This window comes from Mytilus trossulus, chromosome 11 (assembly GCF_036588685.1).
Source record: "Mytilus trossulus isolate FHL-02 chromosome 11, PNRI_Mtr1.1.1.hap1, whole genome shotgun sequence".
Classification (NCBI taxonomy): Eukaryota; Metazoa; Mollusca; class Bivalvia; order Mytilida; family Mytilidae; genus Mytilus; species Mytilus trossulus.
This window is the reverse complement of record NC_086383.1, coordinates 47,785,327-47,801,851: the sequence shown is the minus strand read 5'-3', so window position 1 is coordinate 47,801,851 and position 16,525 is coordinate 47,785,327. Positions and strand designations below refer to the sequence as shown.

Below are 16,525 nucleotides of genomic sequence, written 5' to 3'. Positions count from 1 at the left end.
CATATATACGGGCTCTTTGCCGATACAAAGTAAGTATGAACTCTTATATATACAAGTTTATACAATATAACAGCCTGTCCTCCTAATGGGACGTTATGTCACTATAAGACATTGGACAGCCTGTCAATACAAGACAGAGCGGTCTGGTACAACTTGTCCTCCGAGTTGGACAGTCTGTCACTACCAAACAAGGCGAGCAAGTACAGATTGTCCTCCGAGTGGGACAGTCTGCCTTGTCAATCCGATCAACCTGTACGTTCACTTGTACCCAGTACAAAGTGTCTCCTAAATATTAAAGCTCGACTAGCGTCTTATTATAACTAACGTATATGAAGCGTCTTATTATAACTAACGTACGCTCTGTTGACTGATGACGGCTCATCGACAGCCAACCGACAGCCTCTAGTGCCGTTTCTCACTCACTCTCTTATCTACCCGTGGTTTATACCACTATTTCCTTGATAGGGTGTTCCCTATATGTTACCCTTATGGCGCATAGAGAGTCCCTTATGATCACCCCTAGAACTTTCGACCCGGTCACTAATTTTCCCGCCAAACGTCTAAATCAGTGTAACTCTTTCTACACTAAGATTCTAGTCAACTGTAACCTTAACGACCAAAAAACATTACAAAACTATAGTACCCTTTTTTTCCAGTGGCAAACCAAATTTCCTCATACTTTCAAACAGACCTACCTCTAATATAGATCCAACCTACTATGTTTATTGTTTGGGTTTTTTTTTCGTCTTGAACATGCATGAAAAATTTGCCACTAAACGTTAAAAACAATCAATAAATCGTTTATTCGTGACAGATATGTATACTTGTCCAAGTTTTGGAAAAAATAACAAATGGATTTATACAGATTTTTAAGACTGTTCTTCCATTTTTTGATACCGGTGGTCGGTTGCTCTAAGTAGTTCACATAACATAACCCGGGAAAGTGCAAAAACAAACAATAGAAATCATTTGAGAAGGGCTTTATACTTATGTTTGTTATATTGCAGTTTAATTCTGTATATATATATATATATAAAGTGCAATGTACGTATCACTTTCACATCTTTACTGCTTTGGGTCACTGAAAAGTTTTGATATCTATATTTTTAAATTATAAAGTCATTATATTCATACACATGTTTAAAAAAAAGACATTTGCTTTCAAATTAAGAAAAATGTACATTCACGAAATATATATACCGTGATATAAACGGTATTCATAAAATACTTGCAGACATAAATATAACACAATAATTAATTACAACATTAAAACGAATTAATTACACAAATGGACTTAATAAGGAAAAGGACATAATGTATATATATTTTATCTGGAATTATCATGATTATCTTTTTTAGAATGAACATAAACGGAAGTAATAGTAATAAAAATTCATCAGTTTTTAACAGAGAATGTTTCTGGTTTAGATATGAAAAGTGAGTTATCCTTGGAAAAATACGGATGTGTGACAAAGTTCAAGTAAAAATCCGCAAAGAAAATAATTTTATTTAAAAGTATGCATGTACTTTGATTGCCCTTTTCATTGCTCTAAAATCGTCTTTAAGGCAAAAGAGATTAATGAATTGTATCTATATATAATATTAACAAATGCAGACTCGTGAAAGAGAATGATATGATGATAGTTATATGAATTTGCTTATTACGAAATCCCTTCATAGTCATAAAACAATCGTAGTCTTTACTTCATGTATATGCTTACATTTACAACACTAACTTTTCAGGGCAAAAACAAATGGTTACTCTCGTGTTTTTTGGTTTATCATATTTGATGTGAACTTTTCATAGTGCTCAGCAAGTTTACGACAATCGTTCATTTGTTAGTTTTTATTACATATAATAATTACATGACAGGTTAACGACATATGTGACTGTATACATTACCTACACAAGAGAGCCAAATATACGCTTTTGCAATTAGTCGCGTGACGTCACAGCAATGAACATGGCATATATAGTGTAATTATTATTTTTAAGTGTAACCGCAAATCTTTATTAAACATTTCATACAAAAATTCTGCGCACAATCAACGCTTTTTACAAACCTATGAAATAAAAAAAAGCATTCCGTGAATAATCATTAAAACATTTGATGCTACAACCATGGTATAACAAAATAAATCAAGCCCCTTCTCTTGTTTTGAATTTCTATTCATTTTTGTACATATTGTCTTGAACAGCATGTGTAGTTCTAGAAATTTCATTTTTACGGGGAAAAAAATATTTTCTGGAACGCCTAACACAATTGCGTTTAAAGGCAACAGTATATAAAAAAAGGCCGTTAGTTTTCTCGTTTGAATAGTTTTACATTGTCTTATCGGGGCCTTTTATAGCTGACTATGCGACTATTCGAAACTCATAAATCGATAGAAAAAAAAACAAATCCGTGTTGCAAACTAAAACTGAGGGAATTATACTTATTAACTTATATTCTATCCATGTTGCCAGTTAATCAATTTTAGCTCACCTTGTCTAAAGCGCTAGTTTGGCTATTTCTATTAATGTGAATAAGTTGTCTGTCGTTCGTTGACTTTTGGATAATCTTCTCCTCTGATACTAGTACAAAAGGACCAAATAAAACAAAACTGTATATCCTCAATCATCCATTGGGTATTTAGTTTTAAAAAAATCGTCCGATGATCCAGCCTCCCCAAGCTTTAGCAAACATGAGTATAATTGTCACTCAACTCCTTTAATTTTCTAGGGAATATTATTAACTATAGGGGAAATTTTACAAAAAACTACTGAAGACCTGTCTAAAAAAAGGCATTAAAGTTTTATTTTTATTGTCAAATTTAATTTTTGTTCCCACTAATATGTCATGTAAATTATTTGATACTCTTATAAGACCTATTTTGACATACAACTCTGAAATTTGGTTTATGGATAATTTTCAGTCAACTTTTAGGGCATCTACTAGACCTGCTGTAATCAATACTTTTTGTGCTACTCTTGCATTAGCAGAAAAATATCCTTTTGAGAAGGTTCATTCAAAATTTTGTAAAGCAGTATTAGGACTGAAAAATACAGCCACTAACATAGGTGCTAGATCAGAATTAGGCAGATCTACTTTGGACTCTTATATAAAAACTCAAACACTCATGTACTTTTACAGAATAAACTGTAATGATAATAATCCCCTGGTTACAGAATCTCTACAAAGTGAACAAACATAACTTTACATTCCGCATGAATGTATTCTTGGTACTCATATGCAGATTTTTTTTTTAAAGATATGAAGATAAACCCAGAAAATTACTCTAATATCAATGTACCTTTTAAAAGGGCACTCACTAGCTACGAGATATATGAAAAACCTAATATATTATTTTGTTTTGGCTCAACCAGTAATGAAATAGAAATAGTGAAATAATAATTCCTTTTTAGAAGCCAATAAGGTTCAATTTTGTAAAAATAAGCAAAAAAAAATTGATTATGAACTATTCACTTGCAATGAATAATTCGACCTCATTGAATCCTTGTTCATGTGAAATTCTTGACCCCTTAGCTTGGGATAGATTACACGTGAATTGCATGTGTAAAGTTATTTAAAGAGAAAAGTAAAATCACAAAAATACTGAACTTAGAGGGAAATCAATTCGGAAAGTCCATAATCACATGGCAAAAATCAAATAACAAAACGCATAAAAAACGAATGGACAAGAATTGTCATATTCCTGACTTGGTACAGGCATTTTCAAATGTAGAAAATGGTGGATTAAACCTGGTTTTATAGCGCTAACCCTCTCACTTCGATTACAGTCTCGTCAAATTCCGTTATATTTACATTGATGCGTTTACTAAACAGACACAATAAATAAAATAGTCAAAATATTGAAAACAATGTCAACATTGAAAGTGAAACAAATGTAAATCATTTGATTGACTGATTCGATCCACAAATAAACATTCTAATACAGGTAAAAACGATGATAAACATTTATTTTTTATATGAAATTAAATAGACCTAGAATAATTCAACAGCGCGTGTTTGCTTAATCTATTTATATCTATATATTTATTTATTGTCTAGTCGACAGCTCGTGTATGTAACAATGTTTTAGAGAAATTTATGTATTACTGAAAAATTATTACACCAGGGTTTTCGATATCACAAACTAGTCAAAACATTTACTAAATTTTATCATCGGTATAAAGACATCATTCGTAAATATAGCTCAACATGCAGACTTCTTATACGTTCAGGTATTTCACATCCAATTTTTTTATGGAAATATTCTTTATAAAGCAGAAAGATGTCAGTATTCACCTCAGAAACTTACAAAACCTTTGAATAGACTTATTAAGAAGGGATATAATTACGATACTGTTGTCAAGTCATTAAAGATTGCATATTTTGGCGTTAATATTGAGTCACTGATAAGGTCTTTGCGTCGGAACTAACCACGTTTATTCTAAAAACAGTTGTTGGCATGACACGGGTTATGTTCTTCTCATATAAGTTATGATGGTATGATACTAAACCCCTAACGGGAAGGATTGTGCCTGATGTTCATATGATGAAATCACAATCTTTCAGTCAGTTTAATTGAAGTCTGGAGCTGGCATGTCAGTTAACTGCTAGTAGTCTGTTGTTATTTATGTATTATTATCATTTTGTTTATTTTCTTTGGTTACAAGTCATCTTCTGAAATCAGACTCGGACTTCTCTTGAACTGAATTTTAATGTGCGTATTGTTATGCGTTTACTTTTCTACATTGGTTAGAGGTATAGGGGGAGGGTTGAGATCTCACAAACATGTTTAACCCCGCCGCATTTTTGCGCCTGTCCCAAGTCAGGAGCCTCTGGCCTTTGTTAGTCTTGTATTATTTTAATTTTAGTTTCTTGTGTACAATTTGGAAATTAGAATGGCGTTCATTATCACTGAACTAGTATATATTTGTTATGGGGCCAGCTGAAGGATGCCTCCGGGTGCGGGAATTTCTCGCTACATTGAAGACCTGTTGGTGACTTTTTGCTGTTGTTTTTGTATTTGGTCGGGTTGATGTCTCTTTGCCACATTCCCCATTTACATTCTCAATTTTATGATCTGTTATCTACTTTTTATCAAAACTTACATCAGATTTTATGTATAACACAACTTTCAAAGGATAAACGCAGTATTGTAAATTTGTAATGACGCCATTTAGAAAAATGAGTGGTGGCCATCTTGAAAAAATGATTTTTTTTTATGGCCAGCAGCGGATTTTTTTTAGTATCATTTAGTCGTCCTTTATACCAAATTTCATGCTTGTATCACGGTTTGTACAATTATGTCCATAATATCTCCCACTAATATTAATGTTTATATCGCTTATATGGTCATCAAATGACTATAGAGGTCAACTCGATAAATCATAAGTTGGCGTTTAGACTCAAATACACACGAAACGAAGCTACGTATAACGCAAACCTTATATCGCAAAGGTTTGCGTTACAACGCAAAGGTTTGCGTTATATCGCAAAGGTAAACGCGTTATAACGCAAAAGGTTTGCGTTAAACGCAAATGTTTGCGTTATAACGCAAAGGTTTGCGTTTAACGCAAACATAGGAAGAAAAATCCAAAAAAAAAATGTGTGGCGCTAATACGCTTCCGTAGTATTTCATTGTATTGCATTGTATTTAAAATGTATATTTGTTTGTGTGTATTGCTTGGCCCTTGTGGGTGTAATTTTGCAATAAAGATTATATATCAAATATGATATAAAAATAAGCTGACATGGCTATAAGTTGCCAAACGGCTCTTTATGGAAATTGTTGCATTGAAATGACGATTTTAACCATTTTTGGGGGGTGTTTTTCCTATTTTCACGAGAGCTATAAATGAGATAGTATGTAAAAATAGAAAAATAAATCAGCAAGACAAGTCAACAAAGAAGATAATCTGTAAACAACAAAACATTTTCAGTCAAAAAAATCGGATTTTATCTAAGAATTATATTATAGTCTATAATGTTTGAGAGTGCTCATTATTGAAGAAACGCATAGACTGAGATAAGGGCACGTGCTTTTTATAGAGTCTCTTATAATACGTTTTATTTGCTATTGATCGATTGATAGTTGTTTGCTTACTGCAGAGTGCAAATGTTTCAAAAATATTCAGGACGAGAACAAATAAACAATAACTTTAAATAGGTAGATTCGTCAATATAATTCGTCTTTAACCCAATCATTCTTTTCAGTTGTTTTGGGAAAAGGTGTGATTGCACACACACAAACATACAAACACACACAAATGGCATTGAAACACAGTTCACTTTTTAGCTGACATTAAGGTAGAACATTCATCATTTGATTGTCGTCTAGAATGCTTTATAATGTGCAATCGGAATACTCTAATAAAATGATTTAAGAGTTTTCATATAATTTTCCAATTGTTTATGAATTATAAACAAAATACCTTATTACTGTCATATTATATTATCATTTTTCTTTAAATATTTGTGGTGTATAAATTTTGCATTGAATGGTTTTCATTATTTGCCCGTTGTCCAACGCATTACACACTATTATGTCGTGTATGACAAACACGAATAAATCAACACCATAATTATAAATTCAGTGAATGTAATTAATTTATTTCATTTTTAACATGCACGGTCATTAAGAAATATTATCACAATGGCGGCCTATATGTTGTGTTTTGGGATCTTTTCATTTTTTCTCGTTTCAATCCAAGGACAAAAGGTAAAGTCATTTTAAAACAAAGAAAAATGCCTTAAAAATAATACGCTGCTTGATAATGATTTTAAAAAAGAAATCAGTAAAATCATATTTGCCATTTTTTCTACGCAAATACATTCTTTTAAGTCTAAGAAATTTAACTCTTTTCAAATTTCGAACCTGTTTGTTGTTTGGGATCTTTTCCGTCGATGCATTGGTGTTCAAACTTTATTTCTAATTATAAATGGATTACAGTAATCTACCTGAAGCGAATATTGTAAACAAAAGTAAATTTTCCATTATCTAAATCTTTGATTTAAATAAATATGTGTTATGTATGCATGGACACGTACATCAGAGTTGCACCGTGTCCGTTTAAAATGATTATACATGTACCATTAACATTATATACGCAGTAATAGTAACAGTTTAAATGATCAACATAAATTCTGTACATTTGTTATGCACTAATTTTAAGAAAAATATTAACAGAGCGGACTTCAAAACATAATCAGTGGTTTGATAAAATACGTGTTTTTTGTTCAAGCTGGACCTAATCAAGAGTTAAAAATTGTATGTTTCGTATAACTCTATCAAAACAATTGTGTACCAAACCTGATGATGATACACTTTTTTGAAATTGATTTTACAATGCTCTTTTTTCAAGTTTTTCAACATAACTATTCTTGATTAAGCATGAAATAATAATAATGTAATCGTGTAGTTTATGAATATGAGTGACAAGACAACAACGAAGTTCAAACTAGACCAAAAAAAAGAAGTGTTTCACAGTACACAATTCATTTTGAGTTAATTAAAGCAGATATTAAACAAAGAACCATTATATGGCTGTCGACAGAGAGTGTATTTCGTTCACAATATTTCTATACATGTACATGTATGTCTTACTCAACGTCATTCGGGGGTAAGAATCAGTTTGATGTGAGGATATACATGTACATTCAATGCTAGGCAAACCCGTTTGATCTGATGAATAAAAACACTTATACAAATCTTTGGAGTTCGCCGGTTATTGTTTTATTTAGTTTCCATTTTTTTCACGATTTGAGCTTTGTTCTAAATATTGAAAGACCTGACATTTTATGAATTTCAATAGTTTTCATACTAATATGAAGTATGCTTAAATCAACCACATGTTTAACACCATTGTTATATTAAAGTTCGTTTCTGTGTGTGTTACATTTTAATGTTGTGTTTCTGTTGTGTCGTAGTTCTCTTATATTTGATGCGTTTCCCTCAGTTTTAGTTTGTAACCCGGATTTGTTTTTTCTCTATCGATTTATGAATTTCGAACAGCGGTATACTACTGTTGCCTTTATTTATTATGTATCATCGATGTGTGTAGTTCACTATTTTTATTCAAATTCGATCTTGTAGTCGACTTTTTTCGTCAACAGGTATGAGGACACAATATTGTTTATTTGTTTCGAGATTTTGAAGTATATACTATAAGACATTTAGGAGAACTGATATAAACGTCTCATTTGATAATTTGATGGGTAAATAACAGGATACATATGTTTATATTTATATTAAACAAAACAGAATTATGTTATTAATAATATTTTAATTCTTAAACATGCAGTGAGTAGCTGATTGACAGCAAACATTTATTTAAAAACAAGTCATACTTTCAATTAAAATGTGAAAAAATATACCTTAAACGGCGCGGCACCTAGGGTATGGTAAATTTCATACAGTTTGAACTAGACTTTTTCCTCTTCATCACCAACATCAGAGTTTTGCTGCCTTTGTATTAATAGACATACAACTAGCACAAATTAACACACATTGCATTGTATCCTGTACTGTTAATGGGGTTAGCATAGAACTTTATCAAACATCAATATTAAAATATATTCACCTTTTTTTCTTTTCATTGGTTGTTTCCAAGTTATCTTTCTCTTGATTGTAATTTCGAGTCATTGTTATTTGTTATTACTAATAAAGACAGTCTAAGTGTGCAGTTTCATGTACCAGTAAATGCATTTTCACTATTTAGGTGGACATACTTAACTTTGAATTTGTTTTTAAATCCGTAAAGGAAAAATGAATTTAAGAGTCAATTCAGGGTAAAATCTTTTTTTCCACAAGATATCGCCTTCTCAAAATAATAGTTTGTTGTTGCATAAACTTAAGTGTTGAAATGCAGCATTTACAGCACTGTGAAAGCGATATTAATATGTCAGTATTCTATTGATTGATGCAAGACAGTCTCATTTGTCCAAGATTTTCCCACTTTGTATCAATTGTATCCAAATACGCATGACAACCACTCTGACATAATATTATTCTTTTTTTGTTTACCTTTCAGACAACCAAAACCATCAGCGTTAACAATGGAAAAAGGGCATTTGTGTTCAGTGCAAAGAACCAGTTTAGTTTTCCAGGACCTAAAGAAACCGGAAGTACAGTTGGTGGTCAGACAAGTTCATCGACCAGTACAAATCAACAACAAAGCCAATGGAAACAACAACTTCCGGTAAATTATGAACCTGGAAAAACACAACAACAACAACAACAACAACAATTGCTGCATAATAGTCCTTCGCAGGAGCTTATTCAACAAAACCAACAAAAATTTCCCAACTCAATTAATCCGATGGTAGGTAACAAGGTCAGGTCTTCAATATGTGTATGATTGCATGTAATTAATGATAAAAGTGTGATATATAAAGTCTCTAAATATATACAAAGGAGTAAACCAAACAAACTTTTAAATGACCAGTTACAAATGCCAACACTCCATATCTATATACTCTACTAAAAGAAGAGACCGGTTTCATGAGCCGCACCTTCTGATGGTGGTTTAACGTTTAGGAAGTTAACACTGAATTTGAAATTTGTGCTTCACGTCCGACACAAAATACCTATAAAGCGGTTTTTACAGGTACCTTTAATTTTTAATGTTTTTGTGCTACCACACATGTTTATGCCCGCCTAAGGTAGTATGAGGAAATATGCTTATTCGATCTAAGCATTTGTTTTGTGTTCTGTAATAGGTTATTGATCGAGCACCCGTTCGTGTGTACCGTATTAGGTAATTGATAGAGCACCCGTTCTTGTGTACCGTAATAGATTATTGATTGAGCAGCCGTTCTTGTGTACTGTATTATGTAATTGCTCGAGCACCCGTTCTTATGTACCGTATAAGGTTATTGATCGAGCACCCTTTCTTGTATACCGTAATAGATTATTGATCAAAAACCCGTTCTTGTGTACCGTATAAGGTAATAATATTATTGATTGAGCACCCGTTCTTGTATACCGTGTAAGATAATTGATCGATCACCCGTTCTTGTGTTCCGTAATAGATTATTGATCGAGAACCCGTTATTGTGTACCGTATACGGTAATTGATTGAGCACCCGTTCTTGTATACCGTATAAAATAATTGATCGATCACCCGTTCTTGTGTACCGTAATAGATTATTGATCGAGCACCCTTTCTTGTGTACCGTATAAGGTAATTGATTGAGCACCCGTTCTTGTGTTCCGTATTAGGTAATTGATCGATCACCCCTTCTTGTGTATCGTATTTTGTAATTGATCGAGCACCCGTTCTTGTGTACCTTATTTTATTATTGATCTAGCACCCGTTCTTGTGTACCTTACTGTATAGTTCATCCAGCACCCGTTCTTGTGTACCGTATTGTGTAATTGATCTAGCACCCGTTCTTGTGTACTGTATTGTGTAATTGATCTAGCACCCGTTCTCGTGTACCTTACTGTATAGTTCATCCAGCACCCGTTCTTGTGTACCGTATTTTGTAATTGATCTAGCACCCGTTCTTGTGTACTGTATTGTGTAATTGATCTAGCACCCGTTCTCGTGTACCTTATTGTATAATTTATCCAGCACCCGTTCTTGTGTACCGTATTGTGTAATTGTTCGAGCACCCGTTCTTGTGTACTGTATTGTGTAATTGATGGAGCACCTGTTCTTGTGTATCGTTTTTTTTTACCTAGCACCTGTTCTTGTGTATCGTTTTTTTTTTACCTAGCACCTGTTCTTGTGTACCTTCATGTGTAATTGATCGAGCACCCGTTCTTCTGTACCGTTTTATGTTATTGATCGAGCACCCGTTCTTGTGTACCGTTTTATGTTATTGATTGAGCACCCGTTCTTGTGTACCGTTTTATGTTATTGATCGAGCACCCGTTCTTGTGAAGCGTATTGGGTTATTGATCCAGATTGAAATATGATCCACAGACTAGAAATTTTCTTTTGCAGAAATATAATTTCAAGTTCAAGATTTCATGAGAAGGGTTTACTTTGTCACATGCGTTTATAATTTCTACGTTTTTCTTCTTTATCAATCTTTTGTTTAAAATATACTGGATACTTTTATTATTTCAAGGTTTCATTCATTCTTTCTTCATTAAACTGTTTGCTTCGTTAAGTTATTCGATAAAAAAGAAAACCCGATGTAAATTGTATGTAAAGATTCATTAAATAACAAAGAATTTTCTTTTGAAGAATTCACAAGGATTTCAAAGAAATCGCAATTTTGGAATGGGAATGAATAACCAGCAGATGAACCAAAATACATTCCAACAGCGACAACAACAGCAGCTACAACAAATACAACAACAACAACAACAACCACAACAACAACAACAGCCTCAACAACATCAACAACAGCCGCAACAACAGCCACAACAACAACAACAGCAGCAGCAACATCAACAACAACAAAATTTCGGTCAGCAGCAACCAGGTCAACCTCAAAGTAGTAATACGAACCAGGGTCAGCAATTTTTTCGACAACAACCCCAACAGCAACAGCAACAACAACAGCAATTTAATCAGAATCATATGAATAACATTCCAAACGGACATCAGCCTTTTGGAAATCCCCAAAATAACAAATTTAACCAATTCGGTAGTCAGCCTAATGGAAATGGTGTTTCAGTACTTTCGCAGAGTAGACCTGCTAATGGTCCTCCTTATCAAGGAATGCAAGGCATGCCACAGAATCAGAATGGCTTTCAAAACAATCAACCACAAGGTCACATGACTCAATATAATCCACAACAACAACAACCAGGAAATACAATGTTCAATCAAATGCCATCACATGGACAAATGGCTGGACCGCAACATGGTCAAATGCCAATGCAAAACATGGGACAGGGTATGCAAATGCCCGGACCACAAGTTTCTGGTCCAATTCAAAGTCAGTCAGTAAATGTAATGCCTGGACAAACTGGACCATCAGCGTCAACAGCAATGGGCCAGCAGTTAAATGTACAGGGACAAAAACCTTACATGGGCCCTGGACAACCCTTTCAATCCAATCCTAATCTGGCAGTAATCGATCATCCAGTCAAGCCAACGACAACACCTAAACCACCATCGTCGACAGTGGATGGGGAAGGACTGGTTTGTATGACCACTGCTGACTGTGAAGTGGGTTGTTGTTTTAATACCACAGGACAGTTGTTAGATACTACAACATATGGTGCTGGTGGTCCACAGGAAGGACGAGGTATGTTTTAATGATAAGCAGGAATATTTACATGCATGTAGGTTTTTTTTATGTAATAATTGTGTTTACTTTCTAAAGTAATTTATGAGCGTTTTGGCATAACTAATTCGCCACATCTACATTGTAAAATATAAAGCGACTAGTGACGACTGTTAAGGAATTAATTAAGGAAATAACAGCAATGAAAGCAATTGCCCATGTAATGTCGAAGACGGAAAGACCTTCGTAGCTGCGATTTAAAGTAAAGACAAACTTTATGTTAATGAAAAATCATGTTGCAATAGAGATTTCCAATAAAATGACATACGTACCTAACTCGACGTACGCACGTAACGGGACCGGTTGTTGCTAACCAATTAATTTTGTTAAATGCGTTACTCAAGTTTTAACTAAGTATTCCTTAACTATGACACCCATTCATAATAAATTTTATCAATATAAAATATTTCTAAGATGATGAAAAACAAAAGAAATCATGATTTGTATATATCACGTGATTATTGAGATTCCCGCCTAAACTTCACTGTCATAAGACCACGTATATATACGTATCTGTACCTATCATACGATTCATAGGAGTTGTCTTTCATGGTTTTGACAATGACAATGAGTTTAGGTATACTTAAACAAAAACCTCGCCCCATAATTTGGTAAAGTCAAAGACGAAAAAGTACTTTTGAAAAATAGATAATTGATATGCCCACATGAAATTATCTTCAATTAAATTATAGAAAAATATTATTTTGTTTTAAAAGTCGAGTACACCTTTTACATTCGGGTGTGCTAAACGTTAAATCTATTAAAAACAATAAAAAGACAACCTTCTCGCTTCGGAATTTGTTATTTTAATATTTGTATGCTAAATGTCGTCTCGGTAGTTTTTAAAATTCATAATTTGAGAAGAACTAAAATATGGATCAAGTGAAATGACAAAAAATGGTGGGTGTGTTTGATTACAAGTTGCTAATTTTCTTTTTCTATTATAGTATTTATGTCTATAAAGTCATTCAAAGTTTAATGACAAAATATTTAAAGAGTAAAAAAAAACCAGTTGTGGTTGAATTTTACTGAAGGCATATTCCAGCAACAATGCGTGTTCAAATAGCAAAACATGCATGCAGTGTATGCTCCCCTCCGTCACGCTTCAATGCAGTAGGACGAAATACGCTGAGTTAGGTCGGTTATGTCGAGTTAAGTCATTTTATTGGAAATCTCTAATAAGCGAAGTAAGCAACATAGTCTTTTAAATCACGAGTGGAGAAATTTCACATCCGATTCCGTGGTACATGTAGATTCAATATATAAATATTAGATAACATTTTGTAAATTAAGTAGGCTTTCTGTGTCATTTGGTCTCATGTGGAGAGATGTCTCATTGGCAATCAATCATATCTCCTTATCGCATTTACAGAATTAACATAGTATATTTGCTTTAAAATACATTCTTTATTATGTTTTTTCACTGTTTTCTTATATTTTTTAGCTTCTGGAAAATGTTTTATAAAATCTCCCGGACTTGGTGATGTTTGCGATGATTTATGTCCATGCACAATGGGTAAGTTGTTGAAAACCTTCATATTAACAATAAACAAAAAATATTGAGAGACTGGAAATTCCTCATGTCGAAACGTCAAAAAGGAAAGCATAGAACTACTAGTATTCAAGTTAAAATTTTACTTTTTTCAAGGTAGAATACTGATAAGCGCTTAAAATTTACACGGCGAAACATGCTCTCTCTTGTGTTATCCCCTCCTCCACCCGTAGTGTATATTTTTTCCTAATGTACTGTTTCAAAGTTAATACAGACGTATTTTATCAGGAATTACACTCACAAGAGCTTTGGTATTAAGCTTTGAATAGACACGTTATTTTGTGAAATGCGTTTTCAGCTTTTTGTTTTATTTATATTTTAGCGATGACATCATTAGTGAGAGAAATTACGCTTAAACTCCTTAGTAAAGATAAACTTGCGTAATATGCGAGTTTTTTCTATTTATAATGTGGAACATAAATATGGCGATGTATAAAAGAATAGAACTAAAAAGTAACCTGTGTATTCAGAAGATGAATTAGAAAATACATGAACGACAAGAGAATCTCTTAGTAGTTATTGGTCCTTATATAGAAACTGTGGTATTTCTATAAAAAAAAAAAAACTAATCAGATATTATCCATGCATGTTAACAGAGACTATAAGTATTAAGTCAGTTAATCGATGCACACTTTGGAACACTTTGCAACCAACCTATGATTCTTTACGTTTCAATAAAATCTGCATATTCAAACGGTTCCCAAAAATGTAAAATCGATACTTTTGATGTGATTGTCTTATATAAGCACTAATAATTTAATATCTGTATTTATTTGTATTTTCTAGGCCACACGTGTTACAGACGTTATACTCCTAATTATCCTCAACCTGGAAAGGCACCACCTCCTCCAATTGATCCAGAGACTGCACCTAAACCACAGAGAGCATGTCTTCGAGCAGGTGTTGTCGACGCTGAAAGATCCGTGTTTTGGCAGTGTTATTTTGATGTTGCCTGTTCTGGGCCCTTACCATAATTGACAAGACAATTACTGTGTTGCATATTTCCTTATTTGAGTCTTTAATGCATTGTTGCCAATCATATTTTTCTCTAAATTGCAAACATTACATAGAAGTAACGATGTTTAAGAAGACATTATTCGTTACGTGTATTCATTACATTGTACATGTCTGTGATCTTTGCGGTACGATTTTTTGACTGCCGTCTTTCATTTATTTTATGTATGAAATGAACTATTTTTATCAGACTGATGATACGTACGTGTAATAATATGCCCAAATCTTTTCAAATCGACTAAGTTTATTTCTTATTGTAGGGATCATTAAAAAACACGTGAAAGACTCGCTGTATTGATTATGACGTTGCTTTTAAAGATAAATACTGTATAGAACATCGACCGATATTAGAGTGAAGAATAGCATGATATCTCAGCAGTTTCAATTCTTAAGATATGCATTCAGTGAATTATCTTTAATACGGTATAGTTTAATATCGTTATGTGGATGCTTGTGTATTTTGAAGTCTATTATACCGTTATTTCGGAATAAATTGCTTTGATTTCATGTGTTTATGGAAGTTGTGTTGTTCAATTGATTGAGATTAGAAGGGAGAAGTTTGAGATCTCATACACTTTAACCTGCCTTATCTGCATGTCTCTGTCCAAAGCACAATACCCGTCATTTGGTAGTTTCATGTCATATCTTCATGGTTTTTTTAAAAGAGGTATGGCCAATTTCCCCTCAATTCTTTTCATTCGATAAGATAGGTAAATCATGTTTTAAATAGCCCGATAAATGCTAATTATAGTATATTAAAATACGTCACATCATCTATTTCAATTTATACCTGGAGCAGGTATTCCTACAAATAACAAGGCCAAGACTATTGATTTTTTTTATAGTGATTTGATCTAATTGACAACACCCTTTATGTGTATAAGGTATCATACCACGTAACTTGTCAAGAAGCCAAATAATATTGAACACATTTAAATGGGATGTTGTTTTCTCATTCTGAATATATGTATATCTGAATGTGTCCTAGTCTTTTACGGTTCTTAACCTTGTGTTACTAGCACATGTTAAATGACCTTTTCTGGCTTTTTAACAAATGGGCCCTTCGTTGTGATACAGATGCAACAGCTTCTTGACGTTTTACCTACAATCACGATGTGTAGTGTATTTGTCCTGTGATGTTGTCTTATTTTCTGATGACTTAGGTACCGGTGTAGGAACGGTGGTAAGAATTTCAGTACTAGTACAATGTATCTACACAGTTAGTGAATTGTCGACAAAAATGATTGTTTTTGACTGCATTTGTTACATATTATACCATGTTAAAAAAAAAAATCGAAAAATTGTTCGTGTTGTTTTGAAACTTGTATACAATGGCCTTATTTTATGTTATGTGTATATTACACAGTCACGCAACATTTGGGATTCATTGCTATAGAATCAATTCTCGTGTTTCTGGTTATTCACAGGCATCTACTTCAGTTTGACGGCAGTTGTTCCTTGCATATATATGTTATCAATATAAACACATGAATAGAAAGTAAGTCAAGAGTATGGACAGTCATAGGAATGCACACAATAAGCGCTACAGTAATTTTTTTTTTAATAAAATGATTTATACTATATAGTCAAAATGAACCAGAATGACTCTATGATTTAAGCAAACATCCGAAAAAATATGATAGAAACATTAAAATTTAATATAACAACACAAAAAATGCAAAACGTCTGAGCGAGATTCGAACCCTAAGATAGCTTGAAAACA

The 16,525-nt window shown here is 33.0% G+C and overlaps 1 protein-coding gene across 1 annotated transcript; it reads left to right on the top strand.

The window, feature by feature from the left end:
- The first annotated feature begins 6,595 nt into the window (after nucleotides 1-6,595).
- LOC134691238 (alpha-protein kinase 1-like) lies at nucleotides 6,596-15,313 on the top strand. The gene is made up of 5 exons (XM_063551615.1): nucleotides 6,596-6,708; nucleotides 9,020-9,310; nucleotides 11,186-12,197; nucleotides 13,681-13,752; nucleotides 14,575-15,313. The coding sequence occupies exons 1-5, from the start codon at nucleotides 6,643-6,645 to the stop codon at nucleotides 14,760-14,762; spliced, it is 1,629 nt and encodes a 542-aa protein (XP_063407685.1). The 5' UTR covers nucleotides 6,596-6,642; the 3' UTR covers nucleotides 14,763-15,313.
- The last annotated feature ends 1,212 nt before the right edge of the window (nucleotides 15,314-16,525 follow it).